Source organism: Notechis scutatus, chromosome 1 (assembly GCF_049901735.1).
Source record: "Notechis scutatus isolate UNSWTSFEM ecotype Mainland chromosome 1, rNotScu1.2, whole genome shotgun sequence".
Classification (NCBI taxonomy): Eukaryota; Metazoa; Chordata; class Lepidosauria; order Squamata; family Elapidae; genus Notechis; species Notechis scutatus.
The window spans coordinates 29,898,474-29,916,829 of NC_142009.1; the positions used below are offsets into that span (position 1 = coordinate 29,898,474).

General features: G+C 37.9%; 2 protein-coding genes across 10 annotated transcripts in view; one reads left to right on the plus strand and one right to left on the minus strand.

The window, feature by feature from the left end:
* INTS9 (integrator complex subunit 9) overlaps window positions 1-8,437 on the minus strand; it is a 73,960-nt gene extending 65,523 nt beyond the window's left edge. The window contains exons 1-2 of one of the 2 annotated variants that reach the window (XM_087960251.1): window positions 8,238-8,437; window positions 3,868-3,995 (exon numbers count right to left, since the gene is read on the minus strand). In XM_087960251.1, the coding sequence (XP_087816377.1) occupies window positions 3,868-3,995; window positions 8,238-8,246 (137 nt within the window). In that variant the 5' untranslated portion in view covers window positions 8,247-8,437. Of the gene's footprint in view, window positions 1-3,490; window positions 3,539-3,867; window positions 3,996-8,237 lie in introns of those variants that run through there. The other variant, XM_087960257.1, reaches the window with a different exon arrangement.
* A 106-nt stretch (window positions 8,438-8,543) lies between these two features.
* HMBOX1 (homeobox containing 1) overlaps window positions 8,544-18,356 on the plus strand; it is a 125,767-nt gene continuing 115,954 nt past the window's right edge. For 6 of the 8 annotated variants that reach the window (XM_026671500.2, XM_026671504.2, XM_026671502.2 and 3 more), the window contains exon 1: window positions 8,567-8,881. The gene's annotated coding sequence lies outside the window, so the exon portion shown is untranslated. Of the gene's footprint in view, window positions 8,882-18,356 lie in introns of all 8 variants that reach the window. The other 2 variants (XM_087960279.1, XM_087960269.1) reach the window with 2 other exon arrangements.

Here is an 18,356-nt window from a genome sequence, read left to right on the forward strand (position 1 = left end):
GGAAGGGGAAAAAAGTCACGATATGTCACGTGATGACACCATGACGATGCAAATTTGACACCCCTGCACTAAAAGATCTGAACTGAGCCTCTCCGTTGCTTGTTCATGTTCCTACTACAAAAAAGGCCTAGCCATAAAGGATAAATTATCCAGCAAAAATTTCCTGAGAGAAAGAAAAAATTTGGTTGTGCTGTTGATCTTGAGTTAATTACTCTTCTAAAACTGGTCCATGTTGCATGGCTGATGTGAGAAGACTGAAGGGCTAATTCCAGGTTTGCTGACCTGGGACAAAGAATGGGATACACCTGCATTTGATATCCATTATATATACTGTATATTGCATGCATTACCTAGGATAAAATATAAAATTATACATTATATTATATAGATGCTATACCGTATTTTTACAAAGAGGTTTTTTTTAAAAGACAGAAGTATGTTTAAGGGCTTGCTTCAAGAATTTTATGTTCCATATTTATAAGTACAAGGTGTTCCCAACTGATTAGAGTATGTAAATGAGCAGTGGAAAAGAGCCACATTTCCTATGATATTGAGGCTCTTTACTAGAAGCTATCGAAATAAAACAATTCTCACTGATGGACTGCTGACATTATAACGAAATGATTAATTCCAAATAGTTCAACCTACCTCATAAATAAAACAAGCAGCTGTGTGATTGATTGACTGATTATGTGCCATCAAGTCAATGTTGACTCTTAGTTAGTAACATAGATAAATTTTCTCCATGATGTTCTGTCTCCAACCTGGTGCTTCAGGTCTTCCAAATTGCTATGCAGCTTCTCTCAATCAAGAAAGGTTAACAAACTCCCTGAAAAACTGGGCTTCAACTTATTTGTATTTCAAGTAAGCTTGTGGGCCTAATTCAAAGTGGTTATTATCTTTAAAGTTCTTTAAATTGCAGTATTGAGATACATTAGGCAATAATTTGACAGAATGAAATCTGCCCATCTGGACCAGCTGTTTAGGGAAGGTCTGTTGAAAATCCTACCCCTCATTAGAACCAAGGGAAGAAGGTAGACCAAATACCAGGTCTTCTCCAAGATAGCCTTTGGAATATTCTCCCCACAAAGATATGGGGAGCTCCTACCATTCTTGCATTTAATAAAAACTACATTCAGCCCTAGGTGATTTGATTGAAAATACCTATTTTAAATATTTTGATCATCAACGTGACTTTTTTTTGCTTTGCTTTTGTAATTACTATAATCTCTGATTTTAATGGTGCTGTGTGCCATCAAGAGTCCTTCATGAGTAAGATGGGGTACAAATATTGTTTCATTGACAAATAAATACAGTACTGATTTATATACATAAGAAAAATAAATCAAATATGCAAGTCTAGGATGGGGATAACTGGCATGATAATACCACTTGTGAAAGATAATAGAAGAAACACAAACTTCATGAGTTACCAGTGTATTTTGGCTGCAGAAACATAATGCTGTTTCAGAAAGCAAAGATAAGATTATAGTTTCCAAATCATGGGAAGTAATTTTCCACTATATTCTACATATGTCAAACCCAGCCTCGAGTATTGTGTCCAGCCTTGGGCACCACATTTTAAAGAACATATAGAAAACTGGAACTGATGCAGATAAGGGCAATGACGATGATGAGAGAACTGCAACTGTAATAATAAATAGATAATCACCTTTGTCGTGAACTTGTATGTTTCTGCTTCACTTTTCTCCCCATTTTTTAGCATGGAGTGATTAATGACTAAGGAAAGATATGAGAACCAGTGTGAGACAAGGGTTAAGGGGTTGGACCAGATCTGAAGAAACCCAAGCTCATGTCCATCCTCAGCCAAGGAAACTTGTTAGATGATTTTGTGGGGATCAAATTGGAGTAGGGAGTGCTGTCATCTTGGGATCTTGGTGAAAAGTCAGAATTTAAATCCAACAGTAATAAAAATAAAAATAAAAACATGACAGCCCTTTTTAAATCCCTGAAAGAGTGTTACATAGAAGGTCGAGATGAAAGCTTGTACCACAAGGCAGAACACGGGTGTTCTCAATATAAAGCGTATAACTGCTAACTGTAAATTTTAATGTCTCGAGAATAAAAGCTATTTGACAGTGGAACCAATAATGTACGAGGAACAGATGAGAAAAAGGGTGACAAGAGGAGCAGTTTCAGATGCTTTAAGTTTTAGACTTCAGGAAAAATTTGGGGACAAACATGTTACATTTATAACAAAAAATATGGTAATTTTTTGATCAAGCTTCGTAAGTCTTTCAGCATAGTGCTGCATTCTTTCTTTCTTTCTTTCTTTCGATAGGTAGCCAAGGAATGTGGTAATAGAGGCTATGATTCAAGAAGGTCAAATGGAGGCTGGTGCATCCATTGGCTTGAGCTGGTAAGTATATTTGGAATTATGGGTCACAAGCATTTTCCCAATAAGGCTGCCATGAAAGGATTTTACTCTTACAACTCTTTTATGAGCAGGCATGCAAGCGTTTTGCCTGCATTGTTTCCTCCCACCCTCTCTCCAAGCCATGATCCATTAGTCTTGGCAGATAGGTGCATTTCCAAGCAAGGCACTGAACTGCAGTCACTTACCATATTTATTTTTTTAGAATATTAGGTGAGCCCCGGAGGCATCTTTTAAAGAGCATCGGAGAAATCTGTGCTGCATCCTTTAATATAAAGAGGATGCTAGAAGTTTGCAGTAGTAAAATAATATTTTCTTTAAAAAGTCAGATGGGGAAGGAAGGCTAACTGAAGGCTGAAAGTATTTGGGTGTCGATGGGTAGTATAGCACGTTGCTTATTTATCAAATGTTATCTTTTGTTTCTTCTCCATTAGAGGCCACTAGAGATTGGACAGCCATTTGCCCAGAATGTTAGGGTCTCCTATTTGACCAAGGGGTCAGATTAGAAGACTTCTAAGTTCCCTTCCAACTCTGTTATTCTGTAAGACAAAAACCCATTTAGATCAGGGGTCTCCAACCTTGGCCACTTTAAGACTTGTGGACTTCAACTCACAGAATTCCTCAGGAAAGTGGTCAAGGTTGGAAACCCTTGATTTAGATGATGTCTCCCTACCGAAAAAGTCTTCTAAGGCTGTGCAAAACTTTAAATTTAAAAGGAACACAAGGGGGCGCAAATATAACACCTGTCTGCAACTCCTGAAGCAGCTGCTTCTCTTCTGGGGATCACGCCTTGCATAGATGCTGAGCTACTCCATCAAAAGATGTGTTGGTAGATAGTTGTTGTATGTGCCTGCACCCACTCTTAAGCATCTTTTTGTCTTTAAATCTGTAATTCTGCATAGATCTAGTGCCTTCTAACTGTCCTCTAGCACCAGAGTGACATGCATTTTTCTTGCTTTTTGTAATAAATAGTAGTAAAAGATCCGCAGACTCAGAATTGTTGAGAAATTTCCTTCTCCCACAATGAACAACCTGCAACACAGGTGGTTAACTGGGGAGAAATATACGTCTGGCATGCTTACACTTTATGTTTACCTCTCTCATTTGTCTCCTCTTGCATGAAGAAGCCAGAGAGAGGACAGTTCTGTGACCTCACTTGTGCTGAGCTGCTGCTGCAATATTTTAGCGAAGCTTAGAATAAATTATCTGGAAACCAAATCGATAAATCCATAAAATGCTTTCCATCTACTGAGCCAAAGGATGTTATTTTGATAAAGAGAATTTTTAAGTGGACAAACTCTTTATGCTATCAGATGATGCTGCATGTTCATTTCAAACTCCTTTCCCAGGCCCTCGCCAACAATGCTTCACTCCTGTATTAAATTAATCCCTTCTCCCCCTAAAAGTCTATCAAGTACAGAGTAAAACTGGAGTGGGGAGAACACAGAGACACACACAAGAGTGCAATGTACCTCTGGGCCAAAGGCAGTGGGAGAAAGTTGAGAGCTGAGGTCATATCGAGCCCACAGTCCAACATGATGGTGGTAGATTTGAACTTGAGTACGTTGCATGGTAAAGTCGGATGCCCAGACAAGCAGTACTAAAAAAAATATCAGATGAAATATCCAGCATTAGGAAAAGATAATAGTACACTCAGAAGACAGGAAGGAGACTTGAAACTATCCTAGCATCCTTATCATGTTTAAATACCATTTTAATATTTAAAGATTATTAGATGATAATTCTTAACCCATTCCTTTGGATACATACAAAAATAATGTTTACTATTGTGCAGTATTTCTCAGCATCTACTGACTTTGGTTCACTCCTGTTTGAGAGGAGAGAAGCAACCTAGAACTAAGAAGAAATTTCCTGACAGAACAATTAATCAGTGGAACAACTTGACTCCAGAAGTTGTGAATGCGCCAACACGGGAAGTTTTTAAGAAGAGATTGGATAACCATTTGTCTGAAGTGGTGTAGGGTTTCCTGCTTAGGCAGGGGGTTGGACTAGAAGACTTTGAATGTCTCTTCCAACTCTGTTATTCCTGTTCTGTTATTTGTCTGGTTTATGGCTATTTATGCCTACCAGAGTGTAATTAACATTTCCTAAATTAATATTCATCAAGCTGTGCTGTACTTCACTGAACAGCAACAGAGGCAACTGAAATGCAGATTGCACTCCGAGTACAATTGTATTTATGGCAGGAAAATAATGTGATGGTTTGCAATGAACATTTCACCATCCAGTTTCTGAATAGGAAGGGAACTCAGTCAGGGATCAGATGTTCAAGTAAAGAATGATCATTTGAAAAGATCCAGGATATATAGAAGCAGATTCGCCATCTGCTATTAGCAGAAGCAGTGAAATTTGAGATCTGTCGCCCCCAAAGTTGAGCAACTTCTATTGCTTAAACTTTCAGCTGGAGAAAAAGGTCAGGAAATAAGATCAAGAATCTTGATCTTTCATTGAATGTTTCTAATATCTGTGCACTCTTGTACTTGGAGACATGGACAAGAAAAAGGAAAGGGCACAGAGCCATTAAGAGCTATTGATAGATTTAGACATGGTACATTGACATTAAGGAGAAAACATTATCCTTCTTCTGAGATGAGGAGGAAGAATGCTCAAGTCTTTCAGACTTCCAGAAGCTCTCAGAGATTCCCATATCAACAACATATTCAATGGGCAGCACATGTGTGTATGCAGGTATGTGTGTATGTGTACATGTGAGAAAAAAAAACCCCCAATTATAAAGCTGAACGAAGTTAAGGTGGAAATGTACATGTTAGGAACCAAGCCAGTTTATAGGTTAAATGTTTCAGATGGAAGGTAGTACCCGAACAATAAACAATGAAAAAAAAAAACCTTTTATCCTTTTCTGATCTATTATGGCTTATGGAATTTTTGAACAATAAAAAACATTATCATCCCCATATTAAACAGATACACTAGGTATCATTTGGTTTCTGGACATGACTGATGGTGTAAAATATGATGTGTCTAGACTCATATGGCTTAAAGTCAATTACCATCTTCTTTTACAGTATTATGGTATAAGTTACAGATACAATTAACATCTATACTGTAGCTAACTCTGCTTTTTCTATAGAAAAAAACCCAACCCCTTTTGGTGTTTAGACTGCTGCACTTAGAGGTCGGCTTCTAACATCTTTCTACCAAGGTCTTTTAGTTTAGATATTGTTATGCTGGCAATATTTCAATGGTTTTAATCACTATATTGAATTTTAAATTGGATTTTAGATATTCATAAGCCACTAAGAACCACAAAATGGGAGCAGTCATATATTACATTTCAAATAAGTAATACACGGAAAGGCATAATATGTTTAAACTGCAGCCAGTAAAAGTGATGCAACATTTAGGCTGCAATCCTGGGCGTATTCAGGATTGGGAGCAAGTCCTATTTAAAGCAATGAAAAGTAAACTAGAATGAACAACCAGTATACATTTCTTGAATCAGTGCCTCCTTCATTTTTTCCCGTCCTCCTTTCTCTATCCTTTTCTTGGTGTCTATACTGTTGCCAAGAAGCTTTTCAACATAAGAATTACAATAAATAAATACTATAAGTGAACAGCCTATTCTTGAGCAAAAGTGTAATATGCTAATCTCTTTAAAATGCAATGAATGTTAGGTGTTGGTCTCAATTTCCCTAAAACACAGGTGTCAAACTTGCAGTGGCACGTTGCCGTCATGTGATGTTTCACAACTTTTCCCCCCTTTCCAGAGCTGTGGTGGGCGTGGCCTGAACATAACACATCTGGCCTGTGGGCTGCCAGTTTGATACACCTGCTCTAAAAGAAGTTTTAATTCACTAAAAAGTAATAAAAATGATGCAATCAGGAAATATTTTGTTAAAAATGTTTTAAAGTACGACATTTTCCAAATAAATAAACCTCAAATGTTAACTTCTTTATTATCTGATCCGACACTTCAAAATTTCTATTAAATGAAAATAAAATAAATGATAAAATAAAATAAACAAAACAAATACAGCATGAGATGAAAGTAACCACCTAAAATTTTCTTCTCTTACCCCAGAAACCTTATATAAGAGATTTTCCTCACACTGATATCTTCAGATATCAGGCATCACCACTTGTCATGCCTGTTGGAATCTGATTGGGAGGGGGAGGCCGAGCAGCTGAGAGGGAGTGAGAGTGTGGCTCTGTTGGCTGTGGAAGAAACTGGGGAAGGGCAAAGGCTGGGCACAGCAGGAGAGGTAGAGCAAGGGAGAGGGAATTTGTAGGAAGACCCAGGCGCACCCCCTCTTCATCCTAGGGCATATGCAGGAAGGGAGGGAGAAGGGAGCAACATGAGTTGTGTGGTTTACGGGTGAGGAAAAGGACCTGATTCCCTTCATTAACTGCAGCTGGAAACGCAGTGTTTAAAAAGGGAAGCTGCTCATAGCAAAGTTGTTGGGAGTGAATTATCTGGTATCATTGAGGCTTATCTGGGTTCCTGGTGTCTTCCTCTGAATTCCCTCTCTCTTGCTCTACATCTCCCCTGCTCTGCCCAGCCGGCCTTCGCCCTTCCCCAGTTTCTTCCCCAGTCAACAAGCCACTTCCTGTCAGCTGCTCGCCCTCCCCTCCAAATCAGATTCCGACTGGGGCATGACACCACTGCATCCTTGAGACAACACATATTGGCTGGGGATATTAAGAATTCTAATCCAAGACATTTGCAGGGTACAAATTAGAGAAGGCTGTTTGTATTTCAAGGATGTGCTTTGTCTAGCTTTGAACATTATTTTACTATTACTAAAATGATAACTGTTTGATGCTTTTTAATATCAAATGAAAAATGAAGGGCATGTTATGCTAGGATAGTTTTCCCATAAGGCTTTCAGGGATTTGTAGTCTTATTTGCATGTTAGGCCTTTGCATTATTTATACAATGCAGGCAACAAAGGAGATGTCCACAATGACCTCAGCATCAGGTTTTGTTTAAAGTAAGAAAGTATACTTGATTTCAAAAATTTTCTAATATGCAATTAATAAAAAAAGCTTGTGAGATCAAAACCAGAAAGTCAGAGCCTTTGCAATCTTGCAGGCAAAGAAGCCAGTACAGTATAGAAGCTAAGTATAGACTTGAACCAGGGGCACCAAGTTTCAAATCTCCACTCAGCCATAGATCTCACTAGCTGACTTTGGACTGTCACTCTCTCTTAATTCAACCCATATCACTTGAGTTGTTTATGTAGTGTTCTCTCTTGCATGAGAATCTTAGGCACTTGGGAGTTTTCAAGAAAAAAAGTTATATAAAGTCAATAATAGTGACATTGGATATCCAACAGGTGAGAGCCAATGTAGCCGTATTAAATAGTGCACTTTTATATTGTATGGCAGTTTAAATTTGTGAACTGCAACTCTTACTGGGGAGATAGAAAGAGGCAGACACTCATGCAACTGTTGAATGCTGCATAACTTCTATAGAGCTTAGCATTTAATTCAATATGTCATAACATGAGGAATAATCAAAGAAAGATTTTTGCCTATCAGACATTTACCATTTATTTTTATTTCTATATCATTCTTTCTCCCAGAAATATCCAAAAAGTTTACATAGGTGGGTGGGGTGGGTGAGTTGCAAATAAAACTAACGAAGCTAACAATAAAGACAATACATTATAGTTGGCTGGAAAAAAAAAACTCCAACAACTGAGACTCATCAAATTAAAGTTGCCCTAACAAAATGGATCATGAGAAACTGCAAACCCTCCTTTCAGAGTTCCACTACAAAAGAGGAAAATTAGGTAGCCCTTCGTGTCCGTCCTCAAATCTCCTTCATCAAAACCCACCAATAGCGCACCCAACTCACCAGCTTCATTCTTTACCCGGCTCTATATACGGCGGACCATGCTTCTCTTTCCTGGTCTAAACCTCTTCCATTGCATCCTGGGCAATGTAGTCCATTACTGGAGCCCGCCCTCTTATTCACTCCGCCCACCGCAAAATGATGCCTCGAGCAGCCATATCTTCGCCGACCTGGAGAGCACGATGGGAATCGTAGTTTTTTCTCGCCCTGATCATCACTCTCCCGTTTATTGGTGTGGCAGTTCTAGCGCAGGTCTCTGGGAGTCGTAGTCCTAGACGGCCCACTTTATCTTCTTCCCCTTGGGAAGAAGGAACTACAAGTCCCAGGGTCTCACAGCGGCAGCAGGTGGGAGCTTGGATGTTGATATCAACATGGCGCTTGTCAGACAGACAAAGGCAGTCAGTCTGGTCTGATTGAGCCCAAAAGGGAGCAGGAAGAGAAGTGGGAGGGGTTTTTTTCTTTCCTTGGGGGGTTGAAGGGAAGCAGAGCTTGGGAGTCTGAAGTGATCCCCCACTCTGGAGCTCCTCTCCATTTTATTTTGCAGTATCCCCTAAAAAATAAATCTCTTTGCTTTTCCTATTTGGGAGCCACCCCCAACTTCTGCTTCTAAATGGTCAAGTGGAGAAAAAAGTAGCCAGAACCAAAACGTGAGTATCCTTTTGACGGCGAAGGGCACGATCAGGGCTGTTCGGGAGCGAAGGGCGATCGTGCAAAGGAAGCGGAGGAGGAGAAGAGGGTCTTCCTGTCTTTTTCCTTTTGTTTTGATCCGGGCTAGTGGTCTTTCTTTTTCTTTTTGTCCGTTTGGGACTGGAGGGATGAATAACAGTATTTCTTTTCGGGAACGCATCCCGAGTGACTTTGTGAGATCTTGAGAATTTTAAGAGTGGAGAGAGGACGAGGAAAAAAATATGTCCCCCCTCCCCATCTTCTTTTCTTTTTGCAGCTGAAGGAGGAGAGCCTGTTAAACGAGCTCTATTTTTATGTAGACGATCAGAAGTTTTGAGGGTACAGCGGCCAATTCTTTCCCCCTCTTTGATCAGTAGCGTTATCATCGATTATGTTGCCCCAGTTTAGGCTACTCTTTATGAACAGGCAGAGAGATAGGATGGACGCATTTGCAACCTTTTTTAAGTAATGGTGGTTTTGATCTGTGATGGGTTGTTTTTTTTTGTGTGTGTGTGTGGGAGACCTTTACAAACAGTGATAATGGTTCTGGATTAGTTTTTATTGTGGGGGGGGGGAGTAGGAAATTATAGTATCTCTGTGTGGTTTTATTTTGCTCCTTTTGGATTTTCCCAAGCTTATGGAAATCTTGAGCTACTGTTACAGCACCCGAGGTAACCTTGCAATGCACTTATCTGGGCAGGGTTACTCTCATCGGATACAATATTTTCCCCAACAAATCTCTTTTTGCATAGGTCAGGGTGATGATTTTCCAAGGCATGTAAAGAGGTCAAAGAGGGATACACTAGATTTGTAAGTCTCCACATTCCACGCAAGTGACATGGACAAGAAAGCCTGGATTGTATGATATGTGGGATGATGATGGGGTTCGCTTCCTACTTTACTGTTTAGATTTGCCTGGCTGTAAGAAATTATTGTCTGAGGTATTAAAGGAGGAAGGACAATGATTTGTAAAATGATCTTGGAGAGGAGGTTTTTTTTTGGGGGGGGGGGTTAATTGGAATAGATACTAAAAAAAGTGAAATAATTCTGAGCTAAATGAGAGATATTTGGCTTCCTTGTTAAGTTTTTGTGGAGAGCTGATTTCTAGTACTGAACGATGCACTTGATGTTCAGATTATTTAGGCATCTTTAGCCATAGCTTCATTAAGATTAAGTGCTTGCTTTTAAACTTTAATAATGTTGACTCCAGGACACTGAAATTAGTTGAAGGTTTCAGGTATAATTATGTGTGTAAAACACTAATTTTTATATACCTTGTTTAGTCAAAGAAGCATTTGTTCATGGGGTTCTTGACAGGGTTTTAAATGAGAAAATATTGACAATTTTAGTATGCAAAATATGTACAGGTTGGAAAAGGAGACCTCTGACTTCACAAAGTGAGAGGCTAGTGTAGAAGGAGTAGTCGCTGGAGACACTGGGGTGTGCCAGCTATTGCAGGATGAGGAAGGGATAATCTTCTTGCAAACAGAAAAGCATGACAAGTCAAATGTTGTCAGCTGTTGCTGCATTCAGCTCTTTGCAAGTGTGGAATATGATGTGGGAATATTGATTCAAGTTGGAGAGTTTAATATTTAAGTTACTTGAGTTTCCCCATTAAATTAATGTGTGCTGATTCAAATCGGTTATGAGCATCATCAAAGGCTGTGTTATATACTTTCTCATTCTGTGTTTGGAGGCAGTTTTAATAGCTTAAGTTTCCTCTCCCTCCCAAAAAAAGTTTATGCAATTGTTTGAGCCTTTTGGAAACCATTTTTCCATCCAACACCAAATCTTAGAAAATTAATAGTTATGAGCTATATTTTGAAGCTTCTTTAAAGCATTATTGAAGAATTCTCTGCTTAAAGTACCATGTTTGGACTTCAGATGTTTGATTTTAAACCTCAGATGCTGTGGATTCATTGTGCAAGTTAATGTGAGCTGATGCAGCATGGTGCTTAAGAAATTATGCTGTGAAATGGGAAGTCCTCTAGTTCCCATTCTATCTTAGCTGTGGAATCATTAACAACACAGTCCTATTCAGCTGTATTCAAGTAATTCATATAGGATTACAGCATAAGTGGCTTCATGCAAACTACCTTTTCTCAGTCTCAGCATTTTGCATATGAAATATAGTGATAAATTGATATTGCTCTTTTTCAAGGTTATTCATAAAGCTTTATGCATGTGGAATGCTATAAATATTCAGAAGCTCTGTATGAGTACTAATTTATCATTGTTTTTTAGACTTTATGCGCAAGATGAAATTGAGAGCAGAGTCTTGCTACTGGTTCTCATCTCTATTGATAATCTAAATAAATAATATTTGTGAATCCTCTTATCTGCCTGAAGAGATTGAAAAGTATAGAGGAATGCAAGGCTATCTCAGAACTTTCCTCCCTCCCTCCCTTATAATAAAAGGAACATTTTGCAAAAGTGAAATAGAGCTCTATGTAAGAAAACCAAAGATTAATTAAGAGGAATGTACAATAATTGACTTGACACAATAGCTTAAGTAATATTGTGATCATGTTATATTGACTTAATGTGCATTTATCCTAATGGTTGTGACTTATTCCGTAAACCACAATAAAGTAAAACATGACTTAGTACAATTTACAAGTTTAGCCAGAGAATGTTATGAGCAAAGATTGTGCTTTAAATTGTCACAGAAGCAGTAAGAAACTAGACGGGTAGCATTTTTGGTGGTGCATGTGTGAAACTGATTTGACATAATTTTGCTATATCAATATGCAGACTGGCTGATAGTTAGCCTTAGCGCCTGCTGATTAACAGATCAAGAATTTTGTTGATTGATTGCTGTCTGAGGTCTTTTAACTAGTGATTTGAGATATTGAACAGGTTACATCTGCAGGCAGACCCTTTACTCAGTCATAGGGATATTATGTTGTCTTCATTGATCATTCATCCTTTCATGGAAAATAATGTTAATATCTGAAGTTATTTTCTTGAGCATGGAGTGGTACTTAAAACACAGGTCTTCTGAACTTATCTGAAATGTTTGACTAATGCTTTTGGAGAAAACATGGAATATATTTGAAATGAATATCTAACCTCCAATGACTAAAGTTGATATTTGCAAATTGTCATAGTACAAATCTCTTTGCATCTTCTGTTTTCTCCTGGAATAAAAATCTAGTTTCTTTGAAAGTTGTACATTTTGTCATAGTGAAGTGTGCTTCACTTTTCACAAAGCCAAATCAGCCAATAATCTTTAGACCAAAGTAAAATCTACAAATCAGACATATCGTAGTTAAGTAGTGGGGAATGCTTCCATTCCTTTGACCCGTTCGCGATTTTGAACATATAGTTACTACTCACAGTGAATTAACTTTGCGTTCTATAAGATGAAGTAGTAGTATACTTTGCAATCTCCTATATTTTGGATTGTCACTTCACATTTCTTTCTTTGCCATTTTCTTGGAAGATCTTTTTTTTAATACTCTCCTGTCTGATCTTGACCCCTTTGTGAAATGATGGGACAAAATACAGTATTTAATCCTGTATTATCTTTCCCTTTTCTGTCTTATTTTTTTCTTGCATTCTATTGCTATGTGATCATTTCAGGCCAAAAGTCCCATCATTCTTGTTTCTTCAAAATTCCATGTATTTATAACCTATGTATGAATAAATATGCACTAGTTAGAATACGGTGACTTGGTTGAAAAATGTACAAAGAATGCTGCTGGATCTGATGAAAGATCCAGCTAATGCAGCACCTTTTTTATTTCCAGTTTATCAAGTTATCTTCCAAAGTAATTAACTAGAGAAACAAGAAGTATAAATGGTTCTTCTGAAAGGCAACATAAATGCAAGGCTCACTAGTGCAGTGTGCCCTTTGCTGTAGAGCACCAAACATCCTTTTCCCTCAACATACCAATAGATATTAAAAAAATGGAGTAAGGAAGGATTAAAAGGAGCTGTTTAGGAAGAATATGGAACATGCAATATGGTGGGTTTTCAAGAAATCACGAGCGACAGTGCATTGATCAGGCATGTATTAGATATGAATATCTTGTGCATATGTACAGATGTCTACTTGAAGTCATTCTGTGTGGATTAATATATTATGTGGAAAATCAATCTCCTAATATTCTTATGTATAATTGAATTGAACAAATAAAAATGAATACATTGACTCTGTGTGTGCTTTATTTTGCTACAAGGTCCACTACAGAGAATGGTACTTGCTCCATAGTAAATATGTCTAGGATTGTGACCATACAATAACATGACCTTTCGCAAGCTATAAAAAAAAGCTGCAGATTAATTACTCTTTTAGCACCTTTTAAACCTTGTTTGTTTTGCACTTTCCAGCAGAAAGGTGGACTACCCCATCTACTACCTTTGATGCTTGCTTGTGGGAGATTTTAATCCATGTTATATGATGGTGTGTATTGAACTAGATGATATCACTTCAGGTTAATTAGCAGAGAATGTAAGGTTATGCTTTTTGTGGATGCAGCATTGGATCATGTGTTTCTGGACATTTTTTTAAATAGCTGCATTGCAAAAGAGGCTATTTAAAAAGTGGTGCATCCTGCACAAATTGGAGGAAGGAAGGAAGAACATTTATTTTATTTTGTAAATGTCCCACTTCTCTTTGGAAAGAAATCTGTAAGAAAGGTTCCGGAGGATCTTTTACTGTGCATGGAAGATGTGGCATAAAATTCAAGTTGCTTTTAAAAAACAGCACTTGTGAAAAAAGAGGGAGAGAAAGTGCTGGCTCATAGGCTCATATCCCTGCGAAGGGCTTGGCTCAGTGTTCTGAATGCTGTTTGCCTCCTATGATGGTGAAACCATCAGATGCTTTTTTCCTTCTCATAAAAGCTGAGAGTGAGCAGTTTTATCTTGGGGGTGTTATAGTCAAGGATTTTGATTCCATCTCATTTAGCCATAGAATTTATTCATTGTTCACATACTAATATTAAACAGTGGTGAATGGAAGAGGCAGAATGCTGTGCTACAGATGGGGCTGGCTGATATGCATACAGGGGTGACATCTGAAGTGAAGGGCCATTCAGGAGGTGAAACTTGTTATATACCCCACCTATTAACAATAGCACTTAGACTTATATACCACTCCATAGTGTTTTACAGCCTTCTCTAAGCAGTTTACAGAGTCAGTATATTTCCCCCAACAATCTGGCTTCTCTTTTTACCAATCTTGGAAGGATGGAAGGCTGAGTTAACCTTGAGTCGGTCAGGATTGAACTCCTGGCTGTGGGCAAAGTTAGTTTGCAATACAGCATTCTAACCACTGTGCCATCATGGCTCCTCATTACTTATTCAACCTTTTTTATTTAAAAAAAATCTTATTGATCAATTTCATAGCTTTCATAACTTGCAAGAAGCCAAGCCTTATCCTCATAACAGAAAATGAGCTGAACCTAACTCCCCCCGCCCCCTCATCTTCCTCTATACCATTTGAAAGCGTCTTATGGAATAGGGAGAGGGACGGACAATATGTATTGTAGGTGCTTGTTTACATCCCACTTTGCAAGTTCAAGGCAGTTACCAGCATTCCCCATGTTGATGGAATTCAACTCCACCTGGTTGCTAATCATTGGCTTCTCTTAACACAGAACTTCTGCATAAGGATAACAGGAATGTAGTTCCACGCATTTGGAAGATGTGATTTCAATAGTTGCCTGCCTTAAATATTTTTATATTTAATAGGGTAGCTTGTTTTGTTGAATTAACAAACTTGTTAGCTGCTTAGTGAAATCCTAGTCTTTGAAACACAGGTGTACTTATAATAAAGATCAATCCTTCATCATCATGCGTGCAGCGATAGCTGAATATAAAGTATTAAATGATCAATTAAAACAAAATAAACAATAATATGGTAAGACTTAATTATGGCTGATGTTTGGGGGCGTAAAGTAGCCTTTGACCGGTGCAAAAACCCATGAATATTTCCTAGGGTGTTACATTCTATAGATGGGCTTCATAATAAAAAGTGAGAAACTTTTATTTTCCTTAGGGACACTTAGATATGGCATCTGATAGGGCTAGGACATAATTTTAAAGTATGTGGTCCTCAAAATAGTTGTCTCAAGGCAGCTACCAGCACTCTAAAATTACGATTTAATTTTCTTTATCAAAACTATTATTAAAATATCCAGTGTATAACAATGAAAACATAAGCAGCACACAAAAATTGGCCAAAAGGCCCAGTATTTTAAGAATTAAAATACCAGAAATACAACAAGTTATTTTTATTTGAGTCAGGAAAGATAAGAAAATAGGTATACTTGGAGGAAGGCATTCTAGACTAAATTTGAGAGACTTAGTTAGCCAATGGCAGATAGATAGATCACTGAATGGATTCTGTGAGCAACTCAATCTGCCTGCTTTGCCTGATTTTGGGTAAAAATTGCTTTTTTTAATAAAAAATTCAATATTTACATACTTGGTGTGTTGTGAGTTAATTTTGTGAGTTTGCTTGCTAGTAAATTTTGTGAGTTTGCTTGCGAGCAAATTTTATGTGACAGACTGACCTAGCCAACGGCAGATAGATAGATCTCTGAATGAATCTGTGATTCTGTGAGCAACTCAATCTGCCTGCCTGCTTTGCCTGATTTTGGGTAAAAGTTTCTCTTTTTTAATAAAAAATTCAATATTTATATAAATATGTATAATATTTACATACAAGCCATGCCCAGCAAGTCACATGACCACCAAGCCACACCCACAAATTATGCCACGCCCATAAAACCGGTTAGTGGTCCCTGGGATCTAAAATCATGAGTTTGGTGGTCCCTGAGGTCCAAAAGGTTGGCGACCCCTGTTCTAGAGTTTAGGAGACTATTAGTACTGAGAAGGTTGTTTCCTGGAAGCTACTTACCACACTTCAGTATGGGAGGATGCCTGGAGCAATGCTTCTAAGAATGACCTTAATACAGGTAAGGAAATGTGGGAAGAGACAATCCTTCAAATGCTGTGATTGGACACACCTATAAAGCCCATTAAAAAGCATTAGTACTTTGCATCGTGCTCAGACATGGGTTGGCAGTTGGTGAAGTTATTACTGAACAGGCATGAGTTATTCATAAAGTTGCTTAAAAACATACTTCTGCTAGCAGAATTTTCCAAAAAGTCTTCCAAAGCAGCTGAACCTCATATACATTAAGTAATACAGTCTACGGATTATCTGAGATTAATTTGGAGAAATTGTCAGGAATATATATGAAGCTGGCTGTATCTGTATGAGATATTGTCCTGTTCAGCAAAATGCTATTGGTCTGATTAGCAGAGCTCTCCAGAATGTCATGTGAAGGTCGTTTCCATACCTGATAACTGAGATCTCTTTTAACTTGAGTGCCAGAGAGTCTTTTGTATGCAAAGTATATGCTATACTGCCAAGCTGTTGTCTTAAAATACAGCCGTGGTGAGATTCCTATTGGAGGATTATTCATATGAGAGACAATTACAAACAACAGAATGCCTTTCTAGGGCCTGAAGAGAAGAATTCTGCAACTTACTGCAACCTATGTGAATATATAAATTTACCTGTATGGTGCTGTTCTATGGTGTCTCCTGCTCCTGGGGCCACGCTGAAAGCTATTTGATACTCAAGCCAGACCATTATAACTTCTCAACCACCTTCTTTCTCTAAGAATTCATTAATATCATATCCATCTTTGTAGCTTTTGCAATCCAGAAATGTAGCTTTCTTAAAATAAAAGCTGAAATTCTCAAATAGTTGGAACTTACTTCGGCATTCATTGAAGAGAAGAGCAGCATAAAAATACTGTAAACAAATAAAACAATCCGGATTCAATATCTGCCCAATTTAATCCCATTATACTGATGGCTGTTGTTTTATAATTAGTCATTCTGGTTTTTCAGTTCTCTCCTGGAAATTTTAAATGCTAAGACATGTTTAAGGACTGAATATATGTTGACTTTAAACTGACACTCTTGGGCAAAGACCCTCCCCCCCCAAAGAAGCTCCCTGTAGTTTTTATTAAAAGATAATATTTTGCATTGTACATAGGGATTTACCTTTGCAAACTGAAATGTAAAAATACAGGACACGCATCAGTTCCATGGGAAGGGTATCTATGAATAGAAAAAAATATGTATACTAGATAGAAATCTTCTCTGTTATGATGGTTTTAATGTGTTAGAGACAAAAGTGACCCCAGAAAGACCTTTGTTATTCCAAGAGTCTGTTGATTGACTGACCAAAGTCCTTTGGTTCAAAATATAAGTTAATGGGTTAGCATGTATCTTTGATACATGTAGTACTGGTGTTAGTACTGGTAATATTCTTTAAGTTAGCTGGCATCAAATAGTTCTCCTGGGAGTCAGGTAATACCACGGAGTACACTGAAGAACTATAAATTGTGTTTATCTCAGATCAGAAGTTCTCAAACTTTGTAATATCACAGCCTGCTCAAATGATAGATGAATTTATTGGACCCCACCCCATGAATAAAGTAATAATTTAATTAGAGCTGGGAAGAAATAAATAACAGCATTTATACGTATTTTAACTTATCTTTCACAGAAGTTCTCACACTTTGAAGTGCAATACTACCCACTGTGAGTTTGGACAGCAAATAAGGAACAAAGCCCAGAGTGAATTATGGCAGTTGTCCTATTTAATCTGTGCAAGTCTGATCAGGTTTTTTTTTAAATTGTAATGTCCTAATCTACAATATGAACAACTCCATCTTCCGCAGTTATAGCAATTCTACTTGTGGATATCTATCAGTTTTGGGGTTTAAGGCAGTGTAAACCTTACCATGTTCTTTAAAATGCTGGGCTAGCATTATCATTGTCTGTCACCAGAAATTATTTCCTGTCTTAAGGCACTGTATTAAATCAAGCACGCCGAATAAAACAGCAACCTTTGCCATGGGGAAGTTTGATTCACTTTACTATACTGTAGAATGCCCACTAGAACCTTGCTACCACTGCCAGCTAATGTATAAGATACACCCACTAGTAAAATGATTGCTAGACTTGGAGTTCCCAGCAAATATCAATAGGGATATAACACTGTGTGATAAGGTTCCTCCTAAGTTACCCTGCTCTCTTTATTCATTTATAAAGCTTATCTGCCTGCAGTTCAATGAGTCCAAATTTGAAATTTTTTTGCCTATTAGACTTTTCTTCTGAAGCTCTGGAAAAATTGTAGATTGCAAATACTCAAGTAGATTCTCACTGCAGTAGGTAAATTCTGGCAGTTTTAGAATGATCATTTTCTAAGAAGTGTTTGAACATTTGGATAGCTATTTCTGAATGATGTGTTCTGACCCAGTTCAGTAACTGTAGGTAGCTAGAAGAGAAAAGCTAAGTGAGCCAGTGGAAGGGGAGTAAGTTGCAGGTATCCTTTTGCACCGCAGGTAAACGAAGGAGATGTGCATACTGTATGTATATGAGAATCAGGCTCAGGAGAATCGGGAAATATTGCCATTGTTATTA